The sequence below is a fragment of the Rhinoraja longicauda genome, chromosome 14 (genome assembly GCF_053455715.1).
Source record: "Rhinoraja longicauda isolate Sanriku21f chromosome 14, sRhiLon1.1, whole genome shotgun sequence".
NCBI lineage: Eukaryota > Metazoa > Chordata > Chondrichthyes > Rajiformes > Arhynchobatidae > Rhinoraja > Rhinoraja longicauda.
The window spans coordinates 32,248,457-32,271,667 of record NC_135966.1 but is presented as its reverse complement, the minus strand read 5'-3'; the positions used below and the strand labels follow the sequence as shown (position 1 = coordinate 32,271,667).

At 47.1% G+C, this 23,211-nt stretch overlaps 1 protein-coding gene across 1 annotated transcript in view; it reads right to left on the bottom strand.

Annotated features, from left to right (window-relative positions):
• LOC144600182 (calcium/calmodulin-dependent protein kinase type II subunit alpha) overlaps nt 1–23,211 on the bottom strand; it is a 94,677-nt gene that overhangs the window by 48,997 nt on the left and 22,469 nt on the right. Inside the window, exon 3 of the mRNA XM_078411668.1 lies at nt 4,750–4,809. Coding sequence (XP_078267794.1) covers nt 4,750–4,809 — 60 coding nt within the window. The remainder of the gene's footprint in view (nt 1–4,749; nt 4,810–23,211) is intronic.

The window sequence follows — 23,211 nt, the reverse complement described above, 5'->3', positions numbered from 1 at the left end:
AGACAGCACCCATAGTCCGGATTGAACCCGGTTCTCTGGTGCTCTGAGGCAGCAACTCTACCGCTGCACCTTTCAAGAGACTGATGCTCGGGTGTGATTCATGGATGCTGCAACCGAGACATCCACTCACCATGTCAATGGAATACCTGTAGATGAGAGTGCCAGTAATGTACTGAAAGCTTTGATGCCTTGCTGTCTCACAGCCTGAATGAGATAATTACATTCCCAACCTGCAGAATAACAGCTATCGAATCTTATTAGCAATGAAACGTTCAAGGCGAGAGATCATAAGATGTCCTCGTAACCAGAACCCTTTTATTTTAGATTGGTAATAATTGGATTTCATCACAGAGTGTGCATTAGCAGGAGGGTAGGCAGGTTACCTGCTGATCAGGTTGCAGGGGATCTAGCGCGTACCAACAATCTCCAGCGACACAGTGGTGGAGCGGGTAGAGCCACTGCCTCACAGCGCCAGAGATCCGGGTTCGATCCTGACCTTGCGTGACCTTGTCTGTGTGGAGATTGTATGTTCTCCCTGTGACCGTGTGGATTTCCTCAGCCTGCTCTGATTTCCTGCAACATGTTTGGGTGGGAAACTGGGGGAGAAGTGGTGGGGGCGGGGGGGGGGGGGTGTGTGGAAGGAACTGACGGGCAGATGAAGCTGAGGGTGTGGGAACGAGGAGAGAAGAGGTAGACAGGGTGGTAAAAAGGCTTTTGACAAGTTGGCTTTCATCAGTCAGAGTATTGAGTATAGAAGTTGGGAGGTCATATTGCAGTTGTATAAGACGTTGGTGAAACCACGTTTAAAGAATTGTATTCAGTTCTGGGCACCATGTTATGGGAAAAATGTTGTCAAGTTGGAAAGGGTTCAGAGAAGATTTACAAGGATGTTGCCAGGGCTCGAGGCTGAGCTGTAGGCAGAGGTTGGGCAGGCTAGAACTTTATTCCTTGGAGTGCAGGAGGATGAGGGGTGATCCTACAAAGTTGTACAAAATCATATGAATAGATCGGATAAACGAGTCTCTTGCCATGGGCAGGGGAAGCGGGAACCAGAGAACACTAGAATGATCCCAGGAATGAGCAGGTTAACCTATGATGAGCGTTTGTTGGCACTGGGCCTGTACTCGCTGGAGTTTAGAAGAAAGAGGGGGGACCTCATTGAAACTTACAGAATAGTGAAAGGCTTGGATAGAGTGGATGTGGAGAGGATGTTTCCACTAGTGGGAGAGTCTAGGACTAGCGGTCATAGACTTAGAATTAAAGGACGTTCTTTTGAGAAGGAGATGAGAAGAAATTTCTTTAGTGAGATGGTGGTGAATCTGTGGTATTCTTTGCCACAAAAGGCTGTGGAGGCCAAGTCAGTGGATATTTTTAAGGAGAGATAGATAGATTCTTGATTAGTACAAGTGTCAGAGGTTTTGGGGAGAAGGCAGGAGAATGGGGTTAGGAGGGAGAGATAGATCAGCCACGATTGAATGGTGGAGTAGACTTGATGGGCCAAATGGCCGAATTCTATCCCTAATGACCTTGGGGGAAGATTTAATAGGAGCCTGACGGGTAACTTTTCACACAGAGGGGATGGGTGTATGGAACGAGCTGCCGGAGGAGGTAGTTGAGGCAGGTACTATTGCAACGTTTAAGAAACATTTAGACAGGTATATACAGGACAGGTTGAGAGGGATATGGGCCAATCGCAGGCAGGTGGGACTAGTGTAGATGGGGCATGTTGATCGGCGCCGGCAAGTTGGGCCTGTTTTCACACTGTATGACTATGAAAAACAAAGCTTTTCCCTGTACCTCCATACACATGGTAATAATAAACCTAAGTCATTAATAAGGCATGTGTTTGCTTGGGTCTATGATTGGCTACTTGTATTGCAACCTATGTAAGAATGGACCTGCTCAGTTGGTTTTCAACTCTGGTCAACCAGGTCAAGGCACTAATAATGTAAAAAAACATAAACTGCTGGAGTAACTCAGCGGGTCAGGCAACATCTCTGGAAAATCTCTCGTCTCCTTCTCCCCTGATACTCAGTCTGAGGAAGGGTCTCAACCCGAAACATCACCCATCCATGTTCTCCAGAGATGCTGCCTGACCCCGCTGAGTTACTCCATCACTTTGTTTCAAAAGGCTTCAAAGGTTTTGTGTCTTTCTTTGGCCTCATTCCTCCCCTAGGACTTATTGTCTTATATTTTCCAAAGAAGTTTTGCTACGAAATAAAATATTTTTCAAAACAAAGTGTAGAAATCCATTATCTGTGCTCTTAATTTTGGTTCTTGCTGTGATTTATACTTCAATGTTGGGGCAAGTGTTGAAGTGGCGACACACACACACACACACACAGTGGTCCCGGCTAGAACATTCTGCGTGCATTATTGGAGTGGTTTTGCCACTTTAATAAATCTCTCTCAATCGTGGTAATTAATTTAAAGAGTTATTACATTCAGTGTTTACTGAATTAGTGCGATTTACAATGCGCATTGAATTCTGTGTTCTGCTTGCATGTTTGCCAGTTTTGTCTGTCTTGTTTTTGCGACATCATAATGTCTAATGGTTTTAGATATTATGCAAATTTGTGTCAAGGCCAGTTGGTTTTTACAGATCCTTGTGTGTGTTCAATGTTAATCCGACACCCACGGCCTCGCTAATTGTTGGGCGACTCAATTATAAAGCACCTTCTGAAAGCAATCAGTTCAAAGCAATTCTCTGGATTTCAACAGTGAATTATTCATGAGGCAAAACGCATGAAGGGGAACAGCTCTACTGAGATCTGGAAATGAGACTGTTGTTGCAAATCAACAAGAATAACAGGACTTAAAACAACAGAATTTCACCTGGAGATGCAATTGGCAGCAGTGCCAAAGATCCGCGTGTGTGTGTGTGTGTGTGTGTGTGTGCGAGAGAGTGTGAGAATGTGTGTGAGTGTATGGGGGTGTGTGCGCGTATGGGTGTGTGTGTGTCTGTGTGTGTATATTTGTGTGTGTAGGTGTGGCGTGTGTGTTTATGTCTGTGTGTGTATATATGAGTTTGTCTGTGTGTGAGTGTGCACCTGTGTGTGTGTGTGTGTGTGTGTGTGTGCTGTGGGTGCACGCTGTATGTGTGTGTGAGAATGTGTGAGAGAGTGTGAGAATGTGTGTAAGTGTATGGGAGTGTGTGTGTGTATGGGTGTGTGTGTCCCTGTGTGCATGTGTGTTCTGTGTGTGTATATATGTGTATGTGTGTGTTTGTGTCTGTGTGTGCGTATATGTGTGTGAGTGAGTGAGTGTGCACATGTATGTGTGTGTGTGCATGTGTGTTTGCATGTTTGTTAATTGGCCCTCTGTAAATTGCCCCCAAGTGTGTGGGGAGTGAATGAGAAAGTGGGATAACAAAGAACTAGTGTGAACAGGTGATCGATGGTCAGCATGGACTTGGTAGGCTGAAGGGCCTGTTTCTCTACTGTATCTCTAAACTAAACTAACCGAAACAAGCAACAGTAGATGCTGGTATCGTGTGCAAAAGTGCTGGAGTAAATCAATGGGTCAGGCAGCAAATAACAATGAAACATTCTTGAACTTTAACGGTTGAGCAACTGAATTGGCAATAAATGTTGCCAGGACTCGAGGGCCTGAGCTATAGGGCGAGGTTGAGCAGGGTAGGGCTTTATTCCTTGGAGCTCAGGAGGATGAGGGGTGATCTTATCGAGGTATATAAAATCATGAGAGGAATAGAGAGGGTGAATGCACAGAGTCTTTAACCCAGAGTAGGGGAATCATGAACCTGAGAGATTTAAATCAGAACCTGAGGAGTAACTTTTTCACACAGAGGGTAGTGAGTGTACGGAATGAGCTGCCAGAGGATGTACTTGAGGCAGATACTGCAACAACATTTAAAAGACACTTGGACAGGTACATGGAATGGAAAGATTTAGAGGGACATGTGCTAAATGCAGGCAGGTGGGACTAACGCAGATAGGGTTACATTGGTCAGCATGGACAGGATGTGTCGAAGGGCATGTGTCCCTGTTGTATGACTCTACGACATAGTAGGTTACGATCAGGTACTGATGAATGGGATTAATGTAGATTATAGATAGTAATGTAGATTATTATAGAGGTGGCACAGTGGCGCAGCAGTTGAGTTGTTGTCTTACAGCGCCAGAGATCCAGGTCTGATCCTGAATATGGGTGCTGTCTGTGTGAAGTTTGCACGTTCTCCCAGTGATCACATGGGTTTTCTCCAGGTGCTTCAGTTTCCTCCCAAATTCCAAAGACGTGCAGATTTATAGGTTAATTGGCTTCGGTAAAAATAGTAAATTGTCCCTAGCGTGTAGGATAGTGCTAGTGTGTGGGGTTGATCACTGGTCGGTACAAACTCGGTGAGTTAAAGAGCCTGTTTCCGCTATATATCTCTAAAGTCTAAAGTAACATTTAATATTTGATGGACAGTATGAACTCGGTGGGTTGAAGCGACTGTTACACTGTATCTCTAAAGTATGAAGTCTAAAGTACAAATTGGTATTTGATGATCAGTGTGGACTGGGTGGGCCGAAGGACCTGTTTTTTAAGACAACGTACTTCAGAAAGTTTTAGATTGTGTTCTGACAAATCGACTCCAAGTACAAAACAATCTGGTCCAAGTTATTCAACACATCACGACTCACATTTGATTAAGCTCTCAGCATTACAAACTCTGTGGAAGTGTGCCAAAGAATTCATTGCCTGGCACCTCTAATGGTAGTCGGTCATCAAAGGACAACGTTCTCTTACCGATGTTGGCGTGCTTGAGCGAGCGACATATCCGAGCCTCTCTCTCCAGCTTCTGGTGATCTGCAACACACAATGGGGAGAAGGAAAGAGGGCCACATTTAGTGCAAGATAAAGTCCAATTAAAGTCCAATGAGGCAGATGGGAGGTCAGGACCGCTCTCTAGTTGGTGATGAGGCATTGTCCACAACTTGTGGTCTTGGATGGTGGAGCTGACATACCCGGGGCGGCACGGTGGGGCAGCGGTAGAGTTGCTGCCTTACAATGCCAGAGTCCCGAGTTCGATCCTGACTACGGCTGCTGTTTGTACAGAGTTTGCACGTTCTCCCTGTGACCGCTTGGGTTTTCTCCAGGTGCTCCGGTTTCCTCCCACGTCCCAAAAATGTGCAGGTTTGTAGGTAAATTGGCTTCGGTAAAAATGTAAAATGTCCCTAATGTGTAAGTTAGTTTACGGGATGATTGCTGGTTGGCGCAGATTCGGTGGGCCAAAGGGACCTGTGGCCGCACTGTATTTCTAAACTAAACGAAACTAAACTAAACTCTGTACCTTCATCATAGAGTCATAGCGTGGAGTCAGAGCCATCAGGCAACAGGTACAGCACGGAAACAGACCCTTCAGCATACCTTCCCCACACCAACCAACCCGGCCCATCTACACTAGTCCCACCTGCCAGCACTTGGCCCATCTATATTACTAAAAGTCTCGTTTGTTTGTTTGTTCCTGAACTACAGCCAAAACGGTACCCAATAACGCAACAATTTTAGGCCCACCTTACTCACCGTTGTCCCTTTGGTGCTAATGGAAGAAGTTTCATTGAAATTGGTATTATATTTCTAAAGTTATTCAAATTTTAAAGTTTAAATCTATCTCCTAGGGAGGGAGGGGGAAGGGGAAAGGGGGGTGGAGGGAGGGAGGGGGGAAGGAGGGAGGATAAGGAGGGTTGAGGTGGATGGAGGGGGGGGAGGGGGGGAGGGGAGGAGGAGAGAGGGGGGGATGGGGAGGGGGGAAGGGGGAAGAGGTGGGGGGAGGGGGGAGTGGGGGAGGAGAGGGTGCTGCACCAATGCAGGAGAGGTTTGGGCCCAACAGGTCCACTTGGTCTGGTGTCCCTCTAAACCTTTCCTATCCACGTACCTGTCTAAATGATTCTTAAGCGTTGCAATAGTCCATGCTTCTTTGCAACTTCTCGCAGTCTTGGATGGAGCTATAATGTACCCCATCGCTCTGCCTTTGCAGGCTGCATCGGGAGACTCTCTGGGGAAATCAAGGCACACTTCTGGTTCCTCTCCGCCTCTCCCCACTCTGACCTCTGGGCCACTGTGCATGGAGTGGGAGGCAGTGAAGCAGAGACAGATTCCTCTCACTCCAGCCCTCTGCGATATGGCTGGAGACAGTAATGGCAAGAACTCCTGCTGATTATTAATTCCAACACGGACCTTCAAAGTGTAAACGCCATGTGATATCACAGAGCTGTTGAACTAAAGAGAAAGGGATCCCAACAATTTTACTAGTAACCATTGCATCACCTCTCTTTCTCCATCCCTCTCCCAACATCGTCATACTAGTTTCACTGTCGCCCTGCTGAGTTTCACGGTGTGCATCACTCGTTATCACCTTCCCCACAGCCAACAATGGACCATTGTGGGCTCCACCTTTCCTTGATCATCGTTTCTGGCTTTGATCTGTCTTTTGTGCATATTTTTAAATTAATTTGTTCTTTGCACCTTTTCATATCTCTTGGGTCCCTCTCCCCTGACTCTCAGTCTGAAGAAGGGTCTCGACCCGAAACGTCACCTATTCCTTCTCTCCAGAGATGCTATCTGACCCGCTGAGTTACTCCAGCTTTTTGTGCCTATCTTCGGTGTAAACAAGTATCTGCAGTTCCTTCTTACACATTTTACGAGGATTCTATCTGCTGTCCTTCGAAATGTAAACGCCATGTGACATCGCAGACCCGTTGAACAAAAGAGAAAAGGAACTCACCAATTTTACTCGGATTCTGACTGGATTTAAGGGTATTTGTTACTGAGGTTGGACAGACTTGGATTGGTTTTTTTTATGAAGGATTGGAGATGGAGGGAAGACCTTTGGTTTGCTTTCTCTGGAACACCCGAGGCTGAGGGGAGACCTGAGAGATGTTTGTAAAATTGTGAAAGGAATAGATAGGGTGGACAGCCAGAACCTTTATTCCAGGATGGAGAAATCAAAGACTGGAGGGCATAGCTTTAAGGTGAGAGGGCAAAGTATAAAAGGAGATGTGTGGGGCAGGTTTTTCTACACAGAGGGTGTTGGGTGCCTGAAACTCGCTGCCAGGGGTGTTGGTGGAGGCAGATACGATAGTTGTTTTTAAAAGACTTTTAGATGTGCGGGGAATGGAGGAATATGGATTACGTGCAGGCAGAGAAGATCAGTTTAACTTAACATCATGTTCAGCACATTCATTGAGGGATGTAGGGCCTGTTCCTGTGCTGTTCTGTTCCGTTCTATAAATGCATCATGTGTAGATAGGATGGCATTATTTTCAGCATGGACATTGTGGGGCAAATGGCCTATTCCTGTGTTGTACTGTTCTATAGACACAAAGTGCTAGAGTAATTCAGTGGATCAGGCAGCATCTCTGGAGAATAAGAATCTACAGCCAATAATGGGGCCTTGTGGACTCCATGGCCATCAGTGCCAGCTTTGATTTGTTCTGTACGTTTTCATATCTTTAGTTTCCTTTGCCCCAACTCTCAGTCCGAAGAAAGGTTTCGACCCGAAAAGTCACCTATTCCTTTTCTCCAGAGATGCTGTCTGACCTGCTCATTTACTCCAGCATTTTGTGTCTATCTTTGTTGTAAACCAGCATCGGCAGTTCCTTCCTACATTGTACTGTTCTATGTTCTATGGTTTTGCATCATTTTTGGGGTAGACATTCTGGGCCGAAGGGCCTGTTCCTGTGCTCTAATATACTATGCGCTATAGTATTGGCACCATGTACGGTATGTACATTGTGGGCTGAAGGGCCTGTTCCTCTGCTATATTATTCTACGCGCTACGGTCTTAGCACCATGTATGGTACGTACATTGTGGGCCGAAGGGCCTGTTCCTGTGCTGTACTGTCTGTGTTACCCACACGAGCCCCCACACCACACCCCTCCGATCTGACAGTGCAATCCTAGGAGTAAATCGTAGAGTTCAGACGAGAGATAGAGCTTGGGAAACATCAGAGTCACCATTGACATCCACAGGGCGGGATGGAGAAAGCGATCTCTTGGTTGATCATTTAACAGCGCTACCTCATCAGAGCAGGGTGAAAGGGCAGCTCGCTCCCCTCTGATGGACAAGGGTGTACTGTTTTCTGACAGGCACCATGATGTGTGTAAAATCCTCCCCCGCACTCTCTCCCAGCCCGAGATTAAACTTCTGGGACTGCTGCACGCACGCGTACACACACACACACACACACACACACACACACACACACACACACACACACATGAGGACCTAGTCTCTCGTTAAAGGAATTAAACAGCAAGGGTCTCCATTTAAACTCTTCATTCAAGAGTGCAGAGATTAATGATGTTGCCAGGGAGATGATATTGCGTGTGTGCGTGTGCGTGTGCGTGTGCGTCTGTGTATATATATATATATATATAGCAATCAGTAAAAACATTATGACCTGATCAGCCAAAACATTATGACCACCTGCCTAATATGCTGTTGGTCCTCCGAGTGCAGCCCCATACGCAGCAGGTTGCAATGCACTGTGTATTGTGATACATCCCTCCCATAGCCACCATTAAACTTTTCTGTGACGTGCCACAGTCGACCTTCTGTCGGTTCTGACCAGACGGGATAGCTTTTGTTGCCCTCGCGCATCGATGAGCCTTGGGCGCCCAACACCCTGTCGCCGGTTTGTGGTTTGTCCCTCCTCAGACCACTGTTGGTAGGTACTCACCACTGCTGACCGGGAGCACCCCACAAGCCTTGCCATTTCAGAGATGCTCTGACCAAGTCGTCTGACCATAACAATTTGGCCCTTGTCAAAGTTGCTCAGGTCTTTACTCCTGCCCATTTCTCCTGCATCCAAAACACGAACCTCAAAAAGTAACTTCACTTGCTGCCTAATATATCCCGCCCCTTGACAGGTGCCATTGTAACAAGATAATCAATGTTATTCACTTCACCTGTCATTAGTCATAATATTTTGGCTGATCTGTGTATAAAAAACAGCATATATATGTGTGTGTGTATATCAATATACATATATAAATATACTTGCAAACACATACACATCTATATATATGAACTGACTAAGACAGGAAACAAAGAGTAGCAATAACAGGTCCCTGTCAGAATGGCAGGCAGTGGCGAGTGGAGTGCCGCAAGGCTCGGTGCTGGGGCCTCAACTATTTAATGATTTAGATGATGGGATTAAAAGTAACACTAGCAAATTTGCAGATGACCCAAAGCTGGGAGGCAGTGTGAACTGCGAAGAGGATGTTAGGAGGTTGCTGGGTGGCTTGACGAGTTGAGTGAGTGGGCACTCATGGCAGATGCAGTATAATGTAGATAAATGTGAGGTTATCCACTTTGGCGGCAAGAACAAGGAGGCAGATTATTATCTCAATGGTGTCAGATTAGGAAAAAGGGAAGTGCAACGAGACCTGGATGTCCTTGTTCACCAGTCACTGAAAGGTACAGCAAACAGTGAAGAAAGCTAATGGCATGTTGGCCTTCATAACGAGAGGATTTGAGTATAGGAGTAAAGAGGTCCTTCTGCAATTGTACAGGGCCCTGGTGAGACCACATCTAGTGTATTGTGTGCAGTTTTGGTCTCGTAATTTGAGGAAGGGCATCCTATTGAGGCAGTGCAGCGTAGGTTCATGGTGTTAATCCCCGGGATGGCGGGACTGTCATATGAGGAAAGATTGGAAAGACTGGGCTTGTATTCACTGGAATTTCGAAGGATGAGAGGGGATCCTATAGAAATGTATAAAATTATAAAAGGACTGGACAAGCCAGATGCAGGAAAAATGTTCCCAATGTTGGGTGAGTCCAGAACCAGGGGACACAGTCTAAGAATAATGGGGAGGCCATTTAAAACTGAGATGAGAAAAAAACCTTTTCACCCAGAGAGTTGTGAATTTGTGGAATTCTCTGCCACAGAAGGCAGTAGAGGCCAATTCACTGGATGAATTTAACAGAGGGTTAGATAGGGCTCTAGGGGCTAGCAGAATCAGGGGATATGGGGAGAAGGAAGGCACAGGTTATTGATTGTAGATGATCAGCCATGATCACAATGAATGGCGGTGCTGGCTCAAAGGACCAAATGGCCTCCTCCTGCACCTATTTTCTATGTTTCTATGTCGATGTTTCTAAGATGCCTATTCTGCACCTGCCCCGCCTGCACTACTTAGTCCCATATCCCTCTAAACCTTTCCTATCTATGCAACTGTCCAAATGGCTTTTAAATGCCGTTATAGTACCTGCCTCAACTATCTCCTCTGGCAGCTTATTCCATGCACTCACCACCTTTTGTGTGAACAAGTTGCTCCTCGGGTTCCTATTAAATCTTTTCCCCTCTCACCTTAAACCTAAGCCATCTGGTTCTCGATTCCCAAACTCTGGGTAAAAGGCTCTGGACATTTATCCTATCTATTTTCTTCATGGTTTTATACACCTCTGTAAGATCACCCCTCTCCTCCTGTGCTCCAAGAGTTCTAGCCTGCCCAACCTCTCCCTGTAGCTCAGGCCCTCCAGTCCCGGCAACATCCTCATAAATTTGCTCTGCACCCTTTCCAGCTTAACAACATCCCTCCTGTAGCAGGGTGACCAAAGCCGTCACCGCCATCGTCGTACAGTACAACAGATGCTCTTCGGTCCATCGTTTCCATGACTTTTGCTTCGTTACAGAACCTAATAAGGCCATTCTGTTCATTTTGGTAGCTCTATCCCATTACGAATTGGTGCTGGAGGATCCTGATGATCGACCCCATCTGATAGAATCACACAATATGGAAAGAGGCCCTTCGGCCATCTTGTCCGTGCTGACCAACATGCTCCATCTACACTAGTCAGAGAGTGCCACCTCCCAGATGCTCAACTAGTGAACTATGGTGAGGCATCATAGGCTCCCGACCCCCTTCTCCAGCGTCAGAAACCTTGTGGTGAGAATTAGATCCACCTTTAGACTTTAATCGTGAGATACATTGTGCAAACAGGCTATTCGCCCACTGAGCCAGGCCGACTGAGCGAACACCCCATACACTAGCACGATCGTACACATTAGGGCCAATTGACAAGTTTACCAATACCAATTAACCTACAAACCTGTACGTCTTTGAAGTGTGGGAGGAAACCAGAGCACCCGGACAAATCCCACGCGGTCACAGGCAGAACATGCAAACTCCGTACAGACAGCACCCATAGTCAGGATCGAACCCAGGCCTCTAGCAATGTGAGGCAACAACTCTACCTCTGCACCACCATGCCACAACTGTGGCCTCATTACACCCCACCCCCCACCACCGTCCTTAGTTGTGGCTCCATCTCTGGGTACAGCTCAAGCCCAGTCCTAAATGTGACCTTCTTGCCTAGTGAGGCCTTTTCCCAGTAACTGGGAAGGTGGGGGAGGCAGAAACGATAGTGGGGTTTAAGCGGCTTTTAGGTAGGCACATGGATGTGCAAGGAAATGGAGGGATATGAATCACGTGCAGGCCGAGGAAGTTAGATTAACTTGGTATCATGTTCGGCAAGGACATTGTGGGCAGAAGGGCCTGTTCCTGTGCTATATAGACAATAGACAATAGGTGCAGGAGTAGGCCATTCAGCCCTTCGAGCCAGCACCGCCATTCGATGCGATCATGGCTGATCACTCTCAATCAGTACCCCGTTCCTGCCTTCTCCCCATACCCCCTCACTCCGCTAACCTTAAGAGCTCTATCCAGCTCTCTCTTGAAAGCATCCAACGAACTGGCCTCCACTGCCTTCTGAGGCAGAGAATTCCACACCTTCACCACTCTCTGACTGAAAAAGTTCTTCCTCATCTCCGTTCTAAATGGCCTACCCCTTATTCTTAAACTGTGGCCCCTTGTTCTGGACTCCCCCAACATTGGGAACATGTTTCCTGCCTCTAATGTGTCCAATCCCCTAATTATCTTATATGTTTCAATAAGATCCCCCCTCATCCTTCTAAATTCCAGTGTATACAAGCCTAATTGCTCCAGTCTTTCCACATACGACAGTCCCGCCATTCCGGGAATTAACCTAGTGAACCTTCGCTGCACGCCCTCAATAGCAAGAATATCCTTCCTGCTGTGCTATGTTCTATGAATTGAGGGATATGGATCATGTGTAGGTAGAAGGGATTTGCACAGGGTGGCACAGCGGTAGAGTTGCTACCATACAGCGCCAGAGAACCGGATTCGACCCTGACAATGGGTGCTGTCTGTACGGAGTTTGTACGTTCTCCCTGTGACTGCGTGGGTTTTCTCCGGGTGCTCCGGTTTCCTCCCACATTCCAAAGACCTGCGGGTTTGTAGGTTAATTGGCTTCAGTAAAATTGTAAATTGTCCCTAGTGTGTGGGATAGTGCTAGCGATTGCTCGTTGGCCCAGACTCGGTGGGTGGCAGTGCTCTGTAAAGTCTAAAGTCTAATCAGTTTGGCACGGACCTTGTGGACCGAAGGGCCTGTTTCTGCACTGTACTGGTCTGTGTTCTGTGAATGGAGATATATGGATCGATTACAGGCAGAGGAGATTAGTTTAGCTTGGCATCATGTTCAGTACAGATATTGTGGGCCGAAGGGCCTGTTCCTGTGTGTTCTATCTCCTATCCCTGTGAGACCCGTCCCTCAGTAAAACCTCTCCTCGGTGAATCCTCTCCCACCACGAACTGTCCCCCTCAACAAAGATACCCCTCCCTTTCATTCCCCCATGAAACTACCGAGGGAAATGGATTTTCCCTCTTTACTCCCTCTCAAGCTCTCTTAAGCGTAAATACTTCAATTAAGTCTCCACAGTTAATCCAATCTATGCTCCCTGCTGCAATTCCCCAGTCCTGACAACATTCTCTTCAGCCTCCTCCGCACCTCAGCAGTTTAATCACATCTCTCTTGTAGTGCTGTGATCAGAGCTGTGCGTAGAACTCACATGTTGTGGTTTAGTTTAGAGATACAGCGTGGAAACAGGCCCTTCGGCCCACCGAGTGCGTGCCAACCAATGATCACCTCATGCACCAGCACTATCCTGCACACTAGGGACAATTTACAATTTACAGAAGTCAATGAAGGCATGAGAGAGGAGCTGGCCAAGCCATGATCACAATGAATGGCGGTGCTGGCACAAAGGGTCAAATGGCCTCCTCCTGCACCTATTTTCTATGTTTCTATAGTTCTATGTTTCTAATTGACCTACAAACCTTTAGACTTTTAGACTTTCAAGTTACAGCATGGAAACGGGCTCTTTGGCCCACCGAGTCCATGCTAACCAGCGATCACCCCATACACTAACACTATCCTAGACACTAGGGACAATTTACAATTTTACCAAAGCCAATTATCCTACAAACCTGTTCGTCTTTAGGATGTGGGAGGAGAAAACCCACGTGGTCACAGGGAGAACGTGCAAACTCCGTACAGACAGCACCCGTGGTCAGGTTTAAACCTGGATCTCTGGCGCTGTAAGACAGCAACTCTACGATCATTATTGGCCTTAATAGTACATAGAACACAGAATAGTACAGGACAGGAACAGACCTTTCGGCCCACTAAGGCCGTGCTAAAGATTGGGTGGTTCCTCCATCCTGATTGCCAAGGCTCTGATTGGATTTTCCGAAACACCAGGGGGACTGTTTAGAAGAAAAAATTCCAGTCTTGGGCTTTTCCCTAACACCTCTAGTGAAACTGTCTGCAAACCACCAAGGACCAATAATTATCCCATCTTGCTCAAAGCGGTGACTTTCCTCATGAAAGGCAAGTGTTTAATTACAGTTAGGTCTCGCCTTTCGCTGCCAATCACGTTGACAACACAATAAACTGTTGTCTGCTGCTTCAGACAACCCTAAACCATTTTTATTACACAATGTGACCTCCACACTCCCTTCACAATCCCCATGGAGTAACACAGTTACAGTGATAAATCCACCAATGGTGCAAATGTTTAGAGATACGGGTAGATCGCGTAAAAGCAGAGTCTCTTGCCCAGGGTAGGGAAATCGAGAACAAGGGGACATAAGTTTAAGGTGAAGGGGCAAAGTATTTTTAAGAACCTGAGTTCCACTCATTCGACCACAAAGGGTGGTGGAATGAGTTGCCGGTGGAAGTAGTTGAGGCAAGGACGATTGCAACAATTAAGAAGTAATTAGACAGATACATGGATAGGAAAGGTTTAGAGGGATATGGACCAAACGCGGGCAAGTGGGACTAGTGTAGACGGGACATGTTGGTGAAGTGGGCAAGTTAGGCCGAAGGGCCTGTTTCCACACTGCACGACCTCATGATGACACAGCAAGGAAACAGCTCACCGAGTTCCCGCTGACCAGTGATCACCTTGAATACCAACACTATCCTACACACAGGGAACAATTTACAATTTACACAAGCCAATTAACCTACAAATCTGCACGTCTTTAGAGTGTGGGCGGAAACCTGAGCACCCGGAGGAAACCCACGCGGACACGGGGAGAAGGCACAAACTCCACACAGACAGCACCCATAGTCAGGTTCAAACCGGGGTCTCTGGCGCTGTGAGGCAGCAACTCTACCGCTGTGCCGCCATGCCGCGCAAGTGCAAGTGTTACAGTGCAGAAGAGTTACCTATTCCTTTTCGCCAGAGATCCTGCCTGATCCACTGAGTTACTCCAGCATTTTGTGTCTATTTATGGCACAGGAACAGGCCATTCAGCTTACTGAATCTATGCTAGCCCCTTGTACCAACCCATCATCTGTTCTCCGGTTCTACCGTGCTTCCTTATTAGATTCCACCATCTTCACCCTTTTGCCATCTCCACTGATCACCTACACCTAGGATCTCCACCCATCCCTCCCCCACCCATCCCATCTGCCAGTCACTCCACCTTCTCACCTGAAACCAAAGATACTAGAGGAGCAATATAGACCACTCGACCCTAAAAACCGTAGTGTGTCACGGCGCCATTTTAGTAGGCAGAAACTTGCACAAACATTTAAAAAGAAAAATAACAAAAATCTGTGAATTGATAGATGAGATATATTCTGCATTTTTATGGTATCATCACACATACTGTTCCCCCAAAACACTGATTACACTGCGAGAGGCATAGCGAACGGCGGGTTTTGCTTACTAAAATGGCGGCCGTTACACTCCTTGTGTACTACACTTCAGTATAGACGATTTCAACAGAGTGGTCCACCTTGTTGCTTTGGTATCTTTGCCTGAAACTATCTATCACCTGCCAACTCTCCCCCGCCCCCTTACCTCGTTCCATCAGTTATTCCCCCCCACCCCCACTCAGTCAGTCAGAAGAAGGGTCCTGACACAAAATGGTGTCTGTCCATTCCCTCCATGGGGCGGCACAGCTGCTGCCTCACAGCGCCAGAGACTCGGGTTCGATCCTAGCTACGGGTGCTGTCTGTAAGTGTGGAGTTTGCACATTCTCCCTGTGACCACCTAGATTTCCTCCGGGTGCTCCGGTTTCCTCCCACATCCCAAAGACGTGTAGGTCGTAGGTTGATTGGGTCCTGTACTTTGGCCCTAGTGTGTAGAATGGTGCGAGCGTACGGGTGATCAGTGGTCGGTGTGGACTCGGTGGGCCGAAGGGCCTGTTTCCATGCTGTATCTCTAAACTAAACTAAACTAAGATGTTCTGAACCACTGAGTTCCTCATGCACTTTGTTTTTTTTTCTCTCAAGCTTCTAGCATCTGCAGTTCCTCGTGACTCCATGCCTCGACCCAACTGCCTGCGTTGGCCCATATCTCTCTAAGCCTTTCCTGCCCATGTACTTGTCCAAATGTCTCTTAAATGTTATGATAGTACCTGCCTCAACAACTCGTTCCATACACCCACCACTCTGAGTGATAACGTGCCCATTAGGTTCCTATTTTCCCCCTCACCTCAAACCTATGGCTTCTGGTTCACTCCTGTGAATCCTGCCCTCATTTTCTGTTCTAGCTCAACCATTTACTCCGTGTTAAAGTCTTTCTTTGAGTGGAATTCGATACTCTTGACACAATGTCAGGTCAGCGTTAGAGCAATTCATGTTATTAGTCCTCACAGCAATAATTACCGCCATACGTTATCACTTTGGCACATGGAACAAAGAGAGCTTTTGCTGATAAAACACTCGGGTTTAAAAAGATTGCAGGATTAGAAAGACCCAGGGTTGCTCAACCCAACAAAGGTCCTCTGCAGAGGGGATTGCCTGTGATCTCCCCTGCATGGTGCACCGTCGTGCACATGAACTCATTTCAGAGGGAGAGAGCAGTTTCTGTCTCTGCAATAACAGTTCACTGGGCTTCAGTGAGTAGTTGTGCAGCAGTACAGTTGCTGCCTTAAAGTGCCAGAAACCCTGGTTCGATCCTGACTACGGGTGCTATCTGTAGTTTGTATGTTCTCATAGGTTATAGGAGCAGAATGAGGCCATTCTGCCCATTGTCTCTCCTCCATTCAATCATTCTCTTTAAACCCCATTCTCCAGCCTTCTCCCCGTAACCCAAAATAGACCCAATGACCCAATTCCTCCACCGCTGTCTGTACGGAGTTTGTACGTTCTTCCTGTGACCTTGCGCGGTTTCTCCGGATGCTTCAGTTTCCTCCCACACTCCAAAGTCAAGCGGGTTTGTAGGTTAGTTGGCCCTCTATAAATTGTCCCTAGTGTGTAGGATAGAACTAGTGCATATTGTCTATCTTCTATTTCTAGAAAATCACTCTGATTCTAGAAAATCACGCTGTTCTGATTTTCCTGGCTCCTGTAGATTCCAGAGAAAACAATCCAAGTCTGTTCAACCTCATCCTTTAGCTGAAACCCTCTAAATCTAGGCATCATTCTGGTAAACCTCATCTGCACCTTCTCCAAAGCCTCCAATCCTTCCTATAATGGGGCGAGCAGAACTCCAAATGCAGCATAACCATAGTCCAATTGAGCTGCATCATGACTTCCTAACTTACATCCAATGCCCCGACCTATGAAGGCAAGCGTACCATACGCCCTCTTTACTGCTCGATCTACTTGTGTTGCCACTTTCAGGGACCACTGGACTTGGACCCCAAGACCCCTCTGCACATCAATGCTATTAAGGGTTTTGCCATTGATGGTTTCTTTTCCCCTTACATTCGACCTCCCAAAGTGCAACACCTCATGCTTGCTCAGTTCATGGCTCATCAGTTCCAGTAATTGCCCTTGATCTGATGTTCAACCGGTGGATGATTAATATTCCAGTAACTCCTGCCTACCAGTCTTGAATAACGCATTGACCTTTGGGAAATATCAGACCAAACCTTGGATCTGGAGAGCATTTGGAAATGTACAGTCCCCCTCCCAATCCTCTTGCCCCCCCACTAGGGCAGCACAGTGGGGCAGTGGTAGAGTTGCTGTCTTACAGTGCCAGAGACCCGGGTTCGATCCTGATCTTGGGTGATATCTGTACGGAGTTTGTACGTTCTCCGTGTGACCGCATGGGTTTCTTCCAGGTGTTCTGGTTTCCTACGACACCCCAAAAATGTGCAGATTTGTTGGTTAAATGGCTTCAGGAGAAATTGTAAATTGTCCCTATTGTGTAAGATAGTGCTGTGTTTGGGGTGATTGCTGGACTCGGTGGGCTCGGTGGGCCGAAGGGCCTGTTTCCTCACTGTATCTCTAAAGAATAGTTAAAGTCACTCATCTCCATTGGGGTTATTCAGAGGACTGGCTCCAAACCAGAAGCCTTTTATAATGATTAGGCATAGCTTGCTTATTTTAATGAGCTTTTCCCTCATTAATAAATCACAAAGGAACCCACAGGGCTTTTAAAACTTCCTCAACCTGACCTGTTATCTTTATATACATATAACCCCTGGTCTCTCTGTTGCCGCAGACCCTGTAAAATATATTTATTGGAATAACGAAGGCGGCACGGTGGTGCAGCGGTAGAGTTGCTGCCTAACAGCGCCAGATACCCGGGTTCGATCCTGACTACAGGTACTGTCTGTACCGAGTTTGTATGATCTCCCCGTGAATATGTGGGTTTCCCTGGGTTTTCTCTCACACTTCAAAGACGTACAAACTTGTAGTTAATGGTCTTTGGTAATAGTGTAAATTGTCCCAAATGTGTGCAGGATAATGTTAGTCTGTGGGATAGTCACTGGTAGGGTATGGACTCGATGGGCCGAAGAGCCCGTTTCCGCAGTATCTCCAAAAAGAACTAACCTAAGCTTATGGATAATCCTTGGAAAACAAGAGGCTGTGGTGTGATCTTATAAAGTTGTATAAAATTCATGGGGAGATTAGGTTGGGTGAATGCACAGTCTTTATTACCAATGTAAGGGAATCAATAACTAGAGGACCCAGGTTTAAGGTGAGAGGGGAAAGATTTAATAGGAACCTGCCCTTTAATTTTTATTGTCTGTTACCATTTTTTCTTTCTACATGCATCACCTCACAGCTGATTGCATTCAACATTTGCTGTGTCCTCACACAGCACATCCTCGTATATCCAACTCTGTAATCATCTCATTAAGTTGGGAAGAGTGCAGATATTTACGAGGATGTTGCCAGGACTCGACAGCCTGAGCTACAGGGAGAGGTTGGGCAGGCTAGGACTGTATACCTTGGAGCGCAGGAGAATGAGGGGTGATCTTATAGAGATGTATAAAATCACGAGGGGAATAGATAGGGTGAATGCACAGAGTCTTTTAGCCAGAGTGGGGGAATGAAAGAACCAGGGGATGGACATAGGTTTAAGGTGAGAGGGGAAAGATTTAATAGGAACCTGAGCGGCAACCTTTTCACACAGAGGGTGGTGGGTGTATGGAATGAGCTGCCAGAGGAGGTAGTTGAGGCAGGTACTATAACAACAGGTCAAGGACTGCTGGATCTCCCAGTTACAAACCATTTTAAATCCCCACTCAATTCCCACAATGACCTTTCTGGCCTGGCCCACCTCAACTGTCAGAGTGAGGCCACACACAAATTGGAGGAACAGCACCTTTTTCACTCAGAGGTTGGTTCGTACATGGAAATGACATTTGGACAGGTACATGGGTAGGAAAGGCTTAGAGGAATAGAGACCAAACATGGGCAAATCAGATTATCTTAGATGGGGCATGTTGTTCGGCATAAACAACTATTAACTACCCTCTGAGTGGAAATGTAAAATATTGCCCTAGAGGTCCCTCTTAAACCTCTCCCCCCTCACCTTAAGCTTGTGCCCTCTAGTTTTAGAACCCTCGCAAAAAGACTGAGCAGTCTGAAGAAGGGTCTCAAATCGAAACGTCCCTGATCCATGTTCTCAAAGATAGAAGTAGAAACAAGGAGCTGCAGATGTTGGTTTATACCAAAGATGGTCAGGCAGCATCACTGGACAAAAAGGATGGGTGATGTTTCGGGTCGGGAACCTTCTTCAGACCTAAAGCAGGGGATGTGGGGAGGGTGGGAGGTGAAGAGTTGGGGGGCGAGAAAAGACCAGGACAAATCAGGGCCGGCCACAAATGGTGGCTGGCAGGGCAGTGCCTGGTAGATCCATTGTTGGCTAGAGATGGTGTGATCTCTAGAGAAACAATGTGGAGAATGATAGAACTGGTTAAACGACCAGGGTGGAGGCAGGAGGCAAGGGGTGGGGGGAGCAGGAGAGTGTGAGTAGAAATTACTAAAAATTAGAGAATTCAATGTTCAATGTGAATGTAAATGTGGAATGAATATGAACAGGGTGTTTCCTCTAGTGGGAGAGTTTCGGACCAGAGGCCATAGCCTCAGAATAAAGGACATAGTTTTAGAAAGATGAGGAGGAATTTCTTTAGTCAGAGGGTGGTGAATCTGTGGAATTCATTGCAAGAGACGGCTTATGGATATTTGAAAGCTGGAGATTGACCGATTCTTGATTAGTGCGGGTATCGGGGGTTGTGGGACGAAGGCAGGAGAATGGGGTTGAGAGGGAAAGATACTTCATGGGGGAGTAGACTTGATGGGCCGAGTGGCCTAATTCTGCTCACAGAATGTGAACATACCGCTGGGCTGTAAAGTACCCAAGCAAAATATAAGTACTGAGTTTTTCCAGTAACTTTGTGTCCTTCGAAAGACAGTGGGTGTTCACTTTCTCTGTGCCCCTCATGATCCCCCACAGCTCAACGTCACCCCTCAGCCTCCGATGCCCCGAAGAAAAAAGTCCCAGCCTGTCCAACCGCTCCCTCAGTCTCAAGCCCACTTGCCCAGTTACATCCTGGTGAATCTCTTCTGCATCCTTTCCAGCTGAACGGCACCTTTCACAAAGAAAGCCCTATTGCACTCTTGGTTCCATGTGTCCACTCCTCACTCGCACTTTTCACCCGCTCCCAGGTAATTATTACGCTCACAATTGTAACAACTGCATTTGCCATTTTCTTCCCACGGATCAGAAGAAATATCATGAATTTAATCGTGGAGGAGCTGGAATAATTAAGTATGTGCTCATTTTACTTTGCTGTTTTAACCCTTTCATATCATTACTTCAAGTCATAGAGTCGTACAGCATGGAAACGACTTGGCCCAACTTTGGCCCAATTTGTCCATACTGGCATCCTAGCATCCTGGCTAAGTGGTCCCATCTACACTAGTCCCATTTAGTCATAGAATCATACAGCACGAAAACAGGCCCTTCGGCCCAACTCGCCCATGCCGACCAAGATGCCCCATCTGAGTTCCAATAACCCACATTCAACCCATATCCCAATAAACCTTTCTAATCAGAGTTCCCGTCCAAATGTCTTTTAAACGCTGTCATTGTACCCATCTCAACTACCTCCCTTGGCAGCACATTCCATACACCCACCACCCCCTGTGTAAAAAGGTTGCCCCTCAGGTTCCTATTAAATCTTTCCCCTCTTTTAAACCTACGATTAGGGTGCCAACACAAAACGCCACCTATCCATGTTCTCCAGAGCTGCTGCCTGACCCACTGAGTTACTCCAGCGATATGTGTATTTCTGGTAAAAGGTTGTACATTCACCCTATCTCCTCTGCACCCTCTCTATAACCTCCACATCCTTCCTGCAATGGGGTGACCAGAACTGCACGCAATACTCCAAATGCACTCTGACCGAAATCCTATAAAGCTGCATCGTGATTTCCTGACTCCTTCTGACCTTACAATGGAATATGCCAAGAGGGGGCATCAAAGGGGGTCAGTAACAGACCACCCCACATGCCCTCTAGCCGAGTATAGTTTCGTTTAGTTTATTGTCACATGTGTCAAGGTACAGTGAAAAGCTTTTTGTTAAGTGCTATCCAGCCTGCATAAAGACTATACCTGATTACAATCAAGCAGTCCACAGTGTACAGACACAGAATAAAGAGAATGACGTTTTGTGCAAGATAAAGTCCAGTAAAGTCCAATTAAAGATAGTCCGAGGGTCTCCAATGATGGCGAAGGGAGGTCATAGCTACTCTCTAGTTGGTGATAGAATGGTTCAGTTTCCTGACAACTGGGAAGAAACTGTCCCTGAATCTGGAGGTGTGCGTTTTCACACTTCTATATGTTTTGTCCAATGGGAGAGAGGGAGTGGCCAGAGTGAGACTGATCCTTGACTATGCTGGTGGCCTTGCTGAGGCAGCATGAGGTATAAATGGAAGGGAGGCTGGTTTGTGTGGTAGTCTGGTGCTGTTCCCAAACCAAGCTGTGGTCCATCCCAATAAAATAGACCGGGAATACATTCAAGAGAGAGCTAGATAGAGCTCTTAAGGATAGCGGAGTCAGGGGGTATGGGGAGAAGGCAGGAACGGGGTACTGATTGAGAATGATCATCCATGATCACATTGAATGGCGGTGCTGGCTCGAAGGGCCGAATGGCCTTCTCCTGCACCTATTTTCTATTGTCTATTGTCTATTGGAATAGATTGTGTAGACGTACAGTGCCTCTCGCCCAGAATCGGGAATTGAGAACCAGAGGACATGGGTTTAAGGTGAGGGGTGAAATATTTAATAGAAACCTGAGGATTCTTTTTTTTTTTTACACTGAGCGTGGTGGGTATATGGAACGAGCTGCCGGAGGTGGTAGTTCAGGCAGGTACTATCGCAATGTTTAAGAAACATTTAGACAGGTACATGGAAAGGAAAGGTTCTAGAGTGATAATGGGCCAAACGTAGGCAGGTGGGACTAGTGTAGATGGAACATGTTGGTCGGTGGGGGAAAGTGGTGCTGAAGGGGCTGTTTTCACATTGCATGACTCTACAACTCTATAAAATGCTTCCAACGGCACATCTTTAGATATACAGACCTCGAGAATTGCTGCCTGACTTGCTGAGTTACTCTAGCACTTTGTGTCCTTTTTTGTAAACCAGCATCTGAAGTTCCCTGTGTTTATGTCCCACTTAGCAGCCGCCCTGCACTGGAGGTGGGTGCTGGAGCACAGAGGGAGAGTGGAAGATGAGTTGTTTGTTGGGTTGTTTTGACACACACTCGAAGCAGTGTCTGTGATTAATGCCTATCCCATTAATCCCCCGTCCTCCCACTACACAGCCACCCACACTCTGTGCTGGCAACTGTACATGAGCTGTTACTTCAAACACTGCAGATTACCACTAAATTACTCAGTCTGGAGATCGTCGTTTAAAGGGACAGGCGTTACGAACTGCACACAGCTCTCCCGGGTGACTGTAGGGGTCAGTCACAGAGTGAAGCTCCCTCTACACCATCCCATCACACACTCCCAGGGTCAGACACAGAGTGAAGCTCCCTCTACACTGTCCCATCACACACTCCTGTGCTCAGGCACAGAGTGAAGCTCCCTCTACACTGTCCCATCGCACACTCCTGTGCTCAGACACAGAGTGAAGCTCCCTCTACACTGTCCCATCACACACTCCCAGGGTCAGGCACAGAGTGAAGCTCCCTCTACACTGTCCCATCACACACTCCTGTGCTCAGGCACAGAGTGAAGCTCCCTCTACACTGTCCCATCACACACTCCTGTGCTCAGACACAGAGTGAAGCTCCCTCTACACTGTCCCATCACACACTCCTGTGCTCAGACACAGAGTGAAGCTCCCTCTACACTGTCCCAACACACACTCCCAGGGCCAGACACAGAGTGAAGCTCCCTCTACACTGTCCCATCACACACTCCTGTGCTCAGACACAGAGTGAAGCTCCCTCTACACTGTCCCATCACACACTCCCAGGGTCAGACACAGAGTGAAGCTCCCTCTACACTGTCCCATCACACACTCCCAGGGTCAGACACAGAGTGAAGCTCCCTCTACACTGTCCCATCACACACTCCTGTGCTCAGACACAGAGTGAAGCTCCCTCTACACTGTCCCATCACACACTCCTGTG